General features: G+C 46.6%; 1 protein-coding gene across 3 annotated transcripts in view; it reads left to right on the top strand.

Moving 5' to 3' along the window:
• The first annotated feature begins 830 nt into the window (after positions 1–830).
• Positions 831–12418, top strand: part of Atp6v0a4 (ATPase H+ transporting V0 subunit a4) — a 48282-nt gene continuing 36694 nt past the window's right edge. The window contains exons 1-7 of one of the 3 annotated variants that reach the window (XM_031381564.1): positions 831–1054; positions 4175–4308; positions 5665–5743; positions 6014–6108; positions 9498–9623; positions 10198–10292; positions 12141–12267. In XM_031381564.1, coding sequence (XP_031237424.1) covers positions 4192–4308; positions 5665–5743; positions 6014–6108; positions 9498–9623; positions 10198–10292; positions 12141–12267 — 639 coding nt within the window. In that variant the 5' untranslated portion in view covers positions 831–1054; positions 4175–4191. Of the gene's footprint in view, positions 1055–4174; positions 4309–5661; positions 5744–6013; positions 6109–9497; positions 9624–10197; positions 10293–12140; positions 12268–12418 lie in introns of those variants that run through there. The other 2 variants (XM_031381566.1, XM_031381565.1) reach the window with 2 other exon arrangements.

The following is a 12418-nucleotide window of genomic DNA, read 5'->3' as shown; positions in this document are numbered from 1 at the left end:
GGCCTTGAACTCAGAAATCTGCCTGCCTCTGCCTCCCAAGTGCTGGGATTAAAGGCGTGGACCACCACTGCCCGGCAAGGCCAGCCTGTCTTAAAACACATGCAGACCCACACAACGCAAAATGGAAAACAAAACGAAACAAACAAAAACAAAGCCTTAAAGCCACACCTCATTTGAGGACCTTGTGGGTACATTTTACAGGGACCCCAGATGGGAGCACAAAGGGGACTGGCACACAACCACCTGGAAAAACTGTTCTGGAAAGTTCATTCGTGTGGAGGCAGCAGGTGGCTGCTGCAGAGGAAGCCTGTGCGCACAGGGAAGTCTCTGGCTCTGCTCCTCTCGCCACTGCTGAACTTTGGATGCGGACTTCCCTAAGGATTCGCCTGTCTCTTCATCTTTGGAAATAGTGTCTGGGGAAATACTTGTGAGGACAGTGAATGAGATGCTTTGTTTGCATCCAAGACGACTTCTTAATGTTATTTCATTCTTACTGTCTTGTGCAGGGCTGGGATCAAACCCAGGGCCTCCTACGTGCTAGGCAAGTGTGCTACCAGTAAGCCACACCCCAGTCTCATTCTTGAGAAATGAAGGAGTGTTTTGATTGGTGCAGGAGCTGAACTAGACTGCTCTCTGTCTTATCCTTCTAAGGGCCCCTCAAAACCTTGTAGCCCACCTCAGTTTCCAGAGGAGCAAGTTACCTTCTTAGAGAGAACTATGTTCTTGCTTGGCAGTGGGGACTTTCAAGGTCGCTGTTGAGGGCGGGGCCCAGGTGGGGCTGGGTGGAGCAGGGCTGGCTGGTGTGGCAGGTTTGACCTCACCCACTGCAGGATGTGTTGATACAACAAGAGTGGCCTCTGGAGAGGGAGCCGGGACAGTGTGTGGATGGGGAGAGGCTGGGCAGCCTCTCTGCCACCGGGCCCTGGGCCACTTGAGAGCCACAAGTGACTGTGGCTACCTGCTGCTGCTTCTGCTTCGGCTTCTGCTGGTTGTGCCCTGCTCCAGGAATCGGGCAGGGGGTCCCCCATCCAGAACAAGCGCCAAGGAAACTCAGGTGAGAAAGCACTGTGCTCTTTAGTCTGCTTGAGGCTAATGCCTTATGTTTCTGTGAATGAACATGTTGCCCAGTCTATCAGACACAATAGTAAAAATCTTTCTGATTCATTTTGGTGCTCAAAGGCAGAGTCTAGTTGGTGGGCTTCTGAGGAGGGTTGATTGGGGGTGGGGGGGGATTAAGGAAAAGAAATAAGCCAGAAAATCATTTTTGACAATTATTTTGTGATTAATGTCGAGCTAGCTCCATGCTAGAATGATCACTGGCTAATCCTGGCCTCGGGATTTTGCTGGCCAGTGGAGATACAGGGAACTTGTTAAGTGAGTCATTGACTGATAATCAGGCAGCAGACAGGAGGCAGGATCGTCCTGAAGGTTCTCTGGAGGAATGGAGGGATGATAGTATTATGTGGGGTGTTGGTTGGGTGGCAGAGAGGGGAGATTGAGATTCTAGACTCAGGTGAGGAGCATGAGCAAAGGTCCTGGGGTAGGTGCTGATCAGGGAGAAAATAAAGTACAGACGTCTGGAGAGGAGACTGAGGCAGATGAAGCAGAGAAGACAAAGGCCACATCCAAGGCCTTTTCTCAGCCTGCTCGAAGGTTTAGACTTCACCTTGCTGGGGTGATAGGCCCGGGGTCCGGCAGGTTATGGATAGGCTGGATGTTAGGAAGTCAGATCTATGCTTGAGGACACTGGTTTTCTGGGTCAACTTGAAGGAAAAACAATAGAGAGAAGCAGCAGGGGCACTCTGGGGGCTCCTGTGAGAGAAATCGGTCTACAGCGGACAGGCTGCTTGGACTCAACAGACTGCAGTTGGTCATTGTGAAGCATCTGGTCTTTCTTCCCAACCCAGCAGCGTGCCCCTCCCTCACCCTCCGCCTCAACCCAGGAGTGTGCCCCCCCTCACCCTCCGCCCCAACTGAGACACTAAAGCAAAGCAGTGCCCTGGGCACCGTGGCTGTCTTGTTCTCAGGAGCGTGTGTTGTGTGGTTGGGAAGGGGTACATCATCAGAAAGGACTTGAACTGCTGATAGTCTAGGAACACAGAAGAGTGTGTGTGTTGGGGGCGGTGGGGGGGGGTGTCCTGTTTACAGCAGGTATCTTCCTCTAGATTCTCCAGGACTGCAGGTGTTAGCCTGGGAGACCTGGACATAGAGTCCAGGAGGAAGAGGGTTAGGGGGAGGGGTCCTCTTCTAGATGGAGCCAGGGGAAGGGTCAAGGCCTGGCAAGCCACAAAGTAGAGGGATCCTGGGCTGGCATGCTCAGCGGGGAAGAGCACTGACTGCTCTTCTGAAGGTTCTGAGTTCGGATCCCAGCAATCACATGGTGGCTCACAACCACCCGTAATGAGATCGGACGCCCTCTTCTTCTGGTGTGTCTGAAGACAGCTACAGTGAATTAAGCTGGAGTGAGTGGGGCCAGAGTGAGCGGGGTTGGAGAGCAGCCACATATACATGATGGCTCACGGCCACTTGTACAGCTACAGTGTACTCATACTCATAAAAATAAATAAAATAAATCTTAAAAAAAAAAAAGTAGAGGGATCCTTATCTTCCAGGATCTGGAATTGAGTCCAGAACTTTTCAGTGAAGCAAGGAGGGATTCGGGGCTGCAGGCCCTGGGGTTCATATGGAAACTAGAATAGTGGACGGCTGTGTGCCAGCCAAGGGCAATAGAGACTGAGGGTCTTAGGGCTGGAGTTCTGGACCTACAACCCTGAGGGGCCATGGGGGTAAGATGAGGTAGTGCGCTTCTAACACCCACACTTCTAGGCAGTGTGACTGATGGATGACAGGCCAGGTACCTACATGTGTGGTGAGGCCCACCTGGGCTTGAATGGCCTGGACACCAGGCCTCTCAGCCCGGAGTGTTTCCTGGTAAAAACTTTGGGGTTCATTGAACCCCTTTGTAAATCTGTTCTCTCTTTTTCACTTTGGTGTGTGTGTGCGTGTGTATGCATGTACGTATTTTGTTGTTTTTTTGTTTTGTTTTGTTTTGTTTTTGTTTTTTTGAGACAGGGTTTCTCTCTGTAGTCTTGGCTGTCCTGGAACTCACTCTGTAGACCAGGCTGGCCTCGAACTCAGAAATCCGCCTGCCTCTGCCTCCCAAGTGCTGGGGTTAGAGGCGTGTGCCACCACCGCCTGGCTATTTTGTTGTTTTTTGTTTTCTGAGGTAAGGTTTCTCTGAGTAGTCCTGGCTCTGTAGACCAAGCTGGCCTTGAACTCAGAGATCTACCTGCCTCTGCCTCCCTAGTAACTGGGTGGGATCAAAGGCGTGTGCCACCATACCTGGCTCTCCCCCTTGATGTTATGGTTCCTAGGACTGAACTCAGTTAAATCAGGTCAGATGGCAGGCACCTTTCTCCACTGAGTGATTTCCCAGGCCCCATGATAAGCGTTTGGAGGTGGGGAAAGGTTGAGTCACAAACACCATGCTCGATGCTTTGGAATGCATTGTCCCTGAGCATGGGGAAAGCAGAAAGCGTATGCGCATGTTCAACGGTGGGAAAGCAGCTTTGAGGGCCAGGCACTTATATGATTTTCTCTGCTTCCCAGGGAAACTCTGAGCGTGCTCTTATCACTGCCTTGGATGTCTCATCACAGAGCTTGTGCGTCCATTATCTGAAGTGCTTGGTGCAAGAACTTTTAGATTTCCATATTTGCTAGATACACATCCTCAATACACCGTCTTGGGGATAGGACCCAAATCTCCATCCAAAATTCACTCCTCGTATAATGTACAAGCATTATCTATACATAGCTGGAGGGAAAGCTACACTCCCCGCCAACCCCCCTTCCCCCCAGGGGCTCTTGTGTTATAGTTGGACATAGGGGACAGGCACTTTTTCCAGCCGTGGCATCCAATTGGTGCTTATAAGTTTCAGTTTGGGGTTATTTGGGTTTGATAATGTTGGTTTATTAGTCTTGTCTGCCTGTCTGTCTTTCTGTAGTGGAGCAAGTACTTTGGATTGAACTAGGGTTGCATTCATGCTATGTCAGTACGTTATCACTGAACTTTAACCCAGCCCTGATTTTTTTTTTTAAATCCTAACTGAAAGAAAGCACATTAAAATTTTCATATATTTCTTACCTTTAACTTCTCTCTTTCTTTCCACTCCAGACGAAGGCCGGGCCAACATGGCGTCTGTGTTTCGAAGCGAGGAGATGTGCTTATCCCAAGTGTTTCTCCAGGTGGAGGCTGCGTATTGCTGTGTGGCTGAGCTGGGAGAGCTTGGCTTGGTTCAGTTCAAAGATGTAGGTACTACATCCCTAGGAGATAAGAAGAGGTGGGGAAGGCAGCAGATAGCCCTTACACAATACTTCTTGCTAATCAACAAGACACATTCTGTAGGAAGAGGATCCCAGAGCCGGGATAGGTGGAATTCCAAAGCCCTGACGTCGAGCTAAGATTCTGATGACCCTCAACGAGTCCTCCTCTCATGTCTTCCCTGGAAGCTTTTAGTGCAAGGGCTGGATGTTAGACACCCCCATGTTTCAATCCTTGTATAACCTTTCCAATGGATCTGGGTGGTGAACTCGAGGATTACTGATTTCCTTCCAATGAACCAGAGAATGATTCAATGATTCCAATGGATTCCAATGAATTCAACAAAACCAGTCTGTTTTCTCTTGACTAGTCAGACGAGAGGCAGCACATTCTGGAGTCCGCAGTTGCTAATGACACTGAGTTCCAGTGAGGATACTCTAGGAATGGGCTGCCTGGGGCGTTGCTTCTCAGGGGCCATTACATCTTTGTCAAGGTTTTACTGAGTGCAGTCTAGAGAATTAGTCCTTTATTTCCTCAGCAAGCTCCCTTGTGGGAGCCTGCATCACTCGTTGTTAGCATAGCACCTGACAAGAGGTCAGTCCTCACTAACATTTTATAAAGCTTTTTACCACTTTATCACAAGTAGATATGTATGTCTGTATGCGAGTATGTACATGTGAGCGCGGGTGCTCACGAGGCCATAGGCATTGGAACCCAGTGTGAGAGTTACTCACAGAAAAGGTGTAATTCTTTTATTTTTTTTTTAAAGATTTATTTATTTATTTATCTGTAGCTGTACAGATGGTTGTGAGCCTTCTTGTGGTTGTTGGGAATTGAATTTAGGACCTCTGGACCTGCTCGCTCCAGTCAACCCCGCTCTGTCAGTCTCTGCTCACTCTGGCCCAAAGATTTATTATTATAAATAAGTACAGTGTAGTTGTCTTCAGATGCACCAGAAGAGGGCGTCAGATCTCATCACAGATGGTTGTGAGCCACCATATGGTTGTTGGGATTTGAACTCAGAACCTTTGGAAGAGCAGTCAGTGCTTTTATCCTCTGAGCTATCTCGCCAGCCCCAAAGGTTGAATTCTTGTTGATGACCCAGATGCACTATGTAGACCTCTACACTATTTAAAGTCCCTCATATTCCTGACCCCACTGAGGAGTGTAGGAGCTAGAAGGTGCACCTTGCCTATAACTCTTGTATCTTGTGCACAGCCATATCTGTTCCGAACACATTCCTAGCAACAGTCTCCAGCATCAGGAAGATGATACAGTGTGGAAGGAGGGACACTGGCAGCTATGGGATCCTAACATAAGCCCGTGGTTCCCCTTTCCTGCAGCTAAACGCAAATGTGAACAGCTTCCAGAGGAAGTTTGTGAATGAAGTCCGAAGGTGCGAGTCACTGGAGAGAATCCTTCGTAAGCTACCTTTCTTTCCCTCACTGCCTAAATGTGAACTGGAAGACATAACTAGTTGCTAGAGCATAACTACCATGTTGCTTGGCATAGCTCTGCTATGAGGGATACTTTCTGAGGTGATCCCCAAGGCCGAGGGTAATGGAAGGTTGAAGGACAGACCCGACTGCTGGACGGGAGCCTCGAACAGCACAGATAGCTAAGGTGGCTGAGGGTACCTGCTCAGCTGGACCCCCTCTTAGTTCTGGGAAGTCATGATCACCTGTGTTTCAGGTTTTCTGGAAGATGAGATGCAAAACGAGATTATAATCCAAGTGCCTGAGAAGGATCCAGAGACCCCTCTCCCCCGGGAAATGATCACCTTGGAGGTAAGTGACTTCCTTTAACCATCTTCCCCGCTCACATTGGTCCAGTGGCTCTCAGGTCCTTCACACCTGAGCAAGTGGGTGATAGTTCCTTTTGGGGGTTACTTTGTGTCCGCACTGGCTAGTTTTATATCAACTTGACACAAGCTAGAGGAGGAAGCCTTGGCTAAGAAAATGCTTCCATTAGCCGGGCGGTGGTGGCACACGCCTTTAATCCCAGCATTTGGGAAGCAGAGGCAGGCAGATTTCTGAGTTTGAGGCCAGCCTGGTCTACAGAGTGAGTTCCAGGACAGCCGGGGCTACACAGAGAAACACTGTCTCGAAAAACCAAAAAAAAAAACAAAACATCCAGTTGGACTCATCGTGTGGTGATTGGTTTTATTGACTATCCTGAACTCAGCTGAGCCAAGGCAGGAATTCCAAGTCTCACTGCTTCAAATTTCTCTGACATTATAAACTTGTTTTCAGGGGGCAGAGGGTAGCTTTCCTTTAAAAAAAGATGAAATTAATTTATACATGTGAGTGTTTATGCATGTATGTATGTATACCATGTATGTGCTTGATGCCCAAGGAGGATAGGATCTTTGGATCTTTTAGAACATGAGCCACCATGTGGGTCCTGGAAACTGAACCAAGGTCCTATGAAGAGCAACAAATTCTGTTAATCACTGAGACATCTCCAGCCCCTGGATAGCCTTTCTTAGTGTTTACTTTAAAATCTCTCTTTGGTAAGCATGTCCCTTAGATAGATTTGAAAATAATTAGAATGACCATATCCTGATTTATTTATTTATTTACAGATTGTCCTCCCCCCCCCCCTTGGTTTTTTGAGACAGGGTTTCTCTGTGTAGCCCTGGCTGTCCTGGAACTCACTCTGTAGACCAAGCTGGCCTCGAACTCAGAAATCTGCCTGCCTCTGCCTCCCAAGTGCTGGGGTTAAAGGTATGTGCCATCACTGCCTGGCTGGTTTGTCATTTTTGAGACTGGAGTATCTCAAACTTGGCCACATAGCAGAAGATGACCTGGAGCTCCAGATCTTCCTGCCTCTAGCCCCCTAGACTGCAGAGACACACACCACAGTTTGAGCATAGGTGATCTTAATCCATTTTTACTGGTTGACATTTTTGACTCTGCTCTTTAGTTTACTACCCTCATATAGTTGTAGACTGCCAAGATAGCTCAGTTGGTAGGCTTTTACTGCTGTGAAGAGACACCATGACCAAGACAGCTCTTATAAAGAAAGCTTTTAATTGGGGCTGGCTTACAGGTTTGGAGGTTCAGTCCATTTTCATCATGGGGAAACATGACAGTGTGTAGGCAGACATGGTGCTGAAGGAGCTGGGAGTTCTGTAGCTTGATCAGCAGAGACAGGAGAGTCCCACATTGGGTATAGCTTGAGCACATATGACCTTAAAGTCCACCTCACAGTGATGCACATCCTTCCACAAGGCCACACGCACTCCAACAAGGCCACATCTCCTAATAGTGCCACTCCCTATGGCCAAACATTCAAACATGAATCTATGGGGGCCATTGTTATTCAAACCACCAGGATAGGGAAGTTGCTTGCTGCACAAACAGGGATCTGAGTTTGATTCCCCACCACCCACATTAAATAATAAGAAAAAGCACACGTTTGAAATCCCAACACTGAGGAAACAGAGACAGGCAGATCCTGGGGACTCACTGGCCTATGAGATGAGCTACAGGCCAACAAGAGACCTCATCTAAAAAGCAAAACAAAACAACCAAGATAACAAACCAAGGTAGATGGCTTCTGAGGAACAATACCCAAGGCTGATCCCTGGCCTCCTCCACACATGTGTATCCATACAAATATATAGAGAGCTACACACACACACACACACATACACACACACACACACACACACACACACACACACCATGGCTTATTAGTCTCCATTTTTAAATTTTATCTTGGTCAATTATATTGTTTTTCTTCTGTAATTTACTTTTTGTTCTTTTAAACTATTTTTTAAATTTTATTCTATGTGTACTGGTGTTTTGCCTGCATGTATGTCTGAGTACCATGTGAGTGCCTGGTGTCTACAGGTGTCAGAAGAGAGGGCATTAGATCTCCTGGGATAGAGTTACAGGTGGTTTTTATAGGTAGTTTCAAGCCTTCTCATGGGTGTTCAGAATTGAACTCTGGTTTCCTGCAAGAGCAGTAAGTGCTCTTAACCCTAAGCCAACTTTCTAGCCCTTTCCATTGTATTTTAAAGGTCTTTTTAGGTAAGTGATCTTCCAGGTTTTTATATTGTTTGTTTTTTTTTTTTGAGACAGGGCCTCTCTATTATATAGCTCTGGTTGTTTTGGAACTCACTGTGTAGACCAGGCTGGCCTCTACCTCTCAGAAGTCTCCATGCCTCTGTTTCCTGAGTGCTGGGATTAAAGGTGTGAGACACCATGCCTGGCTGTGAAATTACAAATTGTATCTAGAATATACTAGATTCTCTTTTTATGTCTACCTGATTTTCAAGTTGTTGCATTCACTCACATGTAGCTGTGTGTGCGTGCTCATGAGCTCATTCTATGCTGTACATGTAGGAGTCAGAGGACAGCTTCAGGAGTTGGTTCTCTCCTTTCACCATGTGAGTCCTAGGGATGGAATGTGGGCTGTCAGTCTTGGCAGCAAGCACCATTACCTGCTGAGCCATCTTGCTGGTCCCCTTCCTACCTGCTTTCTTATTTCTCCGTTTCTTTGTCAGTGAAAGCCTCTCTTTGTGTTTCTAGACTGTTCTGTAGAAGGTGATTAACCTCATGTGATTTTTGTGTCTTGATTTTCCTAGTGATTTTTCTCAGCAGAGTTCACCACAAGCCTTTGTGTGTGTGTGTGTGTGTGTGTGTGTGTGTGTGTGTGTGTGCTTGTGCTCATTTGGGAAAATAATTTTTTTCTTTTCCTGTAGCCTCTTTTTTTTTTTGTTTGTTTGTTTGTGTTTGGCTCTTTGGATCCGTGTGGAACTCGGGTGTCTGGGTTGTGGGTCAGGGGAGTGGTTGAGGGAAATGATACAGTCTCTTTCTTTTGCGTTTTAACCATCATCATAGTGTGTCTGGGCAGAATGAATTCCCAGTGTGTAAGATTACTTACCTTTAGGGGCTTTAAAAGGGAGGAAGACACCATGACTTCCTCATGAGCTGTTTTCCACTCCTTAGGGAGTTTTTGTATTGTCCCCATCTGGACAGTCTCGCTTTCACTATATTCTACAAGAATGCACGACTTGCCGCTGAACAGGGCTCAGCTTCAGCTCTGCTCTGACAGGGGACTGTCTCTTTTGATTTCTGGTTATTGACTATGGTTAATGGCTAATTGGTTACTGTCTAGAAGAAACGGCACCACACCTCTTACCTAGCTTGCTCTTCCTCCCTTGCAGACCACTCTAGAGAAGCTGGAAGGAGAGCTGCAAGAAGCCAACCAGAACCATCAGGCTTTGAAGAAGAGCTTTTTGGAACTGACAGAACTCAAATACCTCCTAAAGAAAACCCAGGACTTTTTTGAGGTGTTTTCTTGGGGTGGTATTAATAGAGGGCCCTTTCCTCAGAGCCCTAAGTTCCTATTTCGAAAACTGGCTGGTCTGGACTAAAAATAAAATACTTCGTTTCTTGCCCCATAGACAAGCTATCAGTGAAGGGAAATATCACAGGTGTAGCAGCAGTGATTCAGGTTCAATTGAATTAAAAACTATTGTGGTACTCAGGCTGGGTATAATGGTGCATCCCCTCAATCCCAGCAGGGGTAGGGGTGGCTTAGAGATCAAGTTCCAGGCCAGCCAGGGTGACATAATGAGACCCTGTCTCAATTAGGAAAACGAGAGTATGGCCCAAGAGAAGGCAAGTCAGAACAAGTGAGGTCTGGGTTTGAGCAGACTCAGGCCTGGGGTGGGAAGGTGGTGGTTGTGTGTGTGGAGGGGGCGGGGAGCATCCTGACAAGGAGCTCTCTGCCTGTTCATTTGTGTTGACATCTGTGGGAGTCAAAGTAAGAGAGTAAGGGTTCCTTAGAAACAGAGCAAGCCCTGGGGTCCGGGGGCTTCTACGTTGTCCTGTGTTTGACAGGGCTAGTGTTTTATCTTTCAGACAGAAACCAGCCTAGGTGAAGATTTCTTTGTGGAAGACACTTCGGGTCTCTTGGAGTTAAGAGCCATACCTGCATTCATGACTGGAAAGTTGGGGTTAGTATAGCTCCATGCCCTAAAATTGGGTGTGGGTAGGTCCCTGCTCTTTCCCTTGATGTCTGGTAGGTGATCAATCTCCCTGACTGATGAATCAGTGAACGACAAACTCCTGGGTGTGGAACAGCTTGTCAGTGAATCCAAGGCTTCTACACAGAAATAGACGCGGGAGTAATACACAAGGCTGGTGAGGGGCATGGTTTTCCTCCTACACCCCAAGCTCCCAGAAAAAACAACTCTGATATTCAAAATATATTCACAGATACCTTGGCCATAAGCTGTGGCTTGTTCTCTAGCTAGCTCATTGATGAATTATCTTATTTATTCTGATCTAAGTTTCAGCCACATGGCCAGTTACCTCTGCTCAGGTTCCATATGTCTCCTCCTCCATGTTCCTGGGTAATTCCTCCGAGCCTGACTCTATCTCAGGCATCCTCTCTCTGTACCAGAACTTCCACCTCCTATTTCCTGCCTAAGCTGATAGGCCAACAACATTTGATTGACAGGCGATGCTTCCATACATTACAGAAGAGATTCTCTCTACAGTGAGGTGGGGGAGGGAGTGCCCCTTGCTCGTGATGGTCTTCATGTTTTCAAGCTAGGAGAGTACCTATGTACATGGTCCCCATGAGGAGTGTCTGCTCATTCTTTATATGCGACTCTTCCCTAACTTTCAGACAAAGTTAGGAGATAGATATGTTTTTCCCCCTTATGCTTGATAAAATGCACTTGGAGTTTTCAAATGTCCTTAGAAATGACAGAATTGAGCAGGCAAATCAGCCCTAAATATCTGATACTAATATGACATATAATAGTCTTGAGAATATGTGCCAGCTCAACATGGGATTACGTTCAGTGTTCTTGTGAGATTGATGTCGTTTAAGGTATTTATGAACAGTGTGGTTGGAGGTCCCTAATCTTTTATTCAGAACGTATTGAGAACCTATTGAAATTTGAAATGGAGCTGGGCTTGTTGGCACACATCTTTAATCCTAGCACTCAGGAGGCAGAGGCTGGTGGATCTCTATGAGTTCAAGGCTAGCTTGGTCTACATAGTGAGCTCCAAGATAGCCAGGGCTACACAGAGAAATCCTATTTAAACAAAACAAAACAAAACAAAAACCCCACAAAATTTGAAATAGAAAGAAGATAATGTTTATATAAATATTTTACCCAAAGATAATGCAAGATTAATGTCATCTAAAGTAATAAAACATTGAAAAGTTACAGTTTGAAGACCTGTCAGATGTTTAGGCTAGCAGTTATGTACATACCAGGATACCTGGACATCAATCTGTTCTCTGAGTGTGTGTAAGTGTGTGAGTGTGTGTGTGTGTGTGTGTGTGTGTGTGTGTGTGTGTGTGTGTGAGAAGACAGGGTTTTTCTGTTTAACCCTGGCTGTTCTGGAACTCACTCTGTAGATTAGGCTGGACTCAAACCCAGAGATCCACCAGTTTCTCCCTCCTGAGTACTGTGATCAAAGCATGTGGCACATGCCACCACCGCCTGGCTAATATATGTTTCATAATGCATTGCTTTTTAAAGATAAAAATGTGTCCAGACCACTGAACATTTACTGACATTAGCTACAACACCATAAAAAGGTCTATTATATATAATACATATTATATACAGTACATAATATATATAGTATTATATAGTATATAATGTTACATATAATATAGATAGAATTGCAATGATTAAGGACACAGAATATCAAAGAAAACAAACAATCTAATAAGATGTGGGCAAACTGGAACTGGGATGAGTGTGGCTTTGTGAGCAGTTGCCACCAACCCTCCCCACAGGCCCTATGCCTCATGAGTATCTCCTCTTCCTCCTATCTAGGTTCACGGCCGGTGTGATAAACAGGGAGAGGATGGCTTCCTTCGAGAGGCTGCTGTGGAGAGTTTGCCGGGGAAATGTGTACTTGAAGTTCAGTGAAATGGACACACTTCTGGAGGACCCTGTGACGGTGGGGCAGCTCAGGCCTGCAGGAGGGCTCTGTGAGCTTCCTGGAGTCCATAGCGCTAAGGACTTCTCTCTCAAGCAGCTGGCTCTGCTTCCTCCCCCACCTCCTCTCTTCTCTCTCTTTATCTTTCCTAAACTCTTTCTTCTGTCCTCAT

This window comes from Mastomys coucha, unplaced genomic scaffold, assembly GCF_008632895.1.
Source record: "Mastomys coucha isolate ucsf_1 unplaced genomic scaffold, UCSF_Mcou_1 pScaffold20, whole genome shotgun sequence".
In the NCBI taxonomy this organism is placed as follows: Eukaryota; Metazoa; Chordata; class Mammalia; order Rodentia; family Muridae; genus Mastomys; species Mastomys coucha.
Note: the sequence above shows the minus strand (reverse complement) of the source record. Positions and strands in the feature narration are given on the sequence as shown.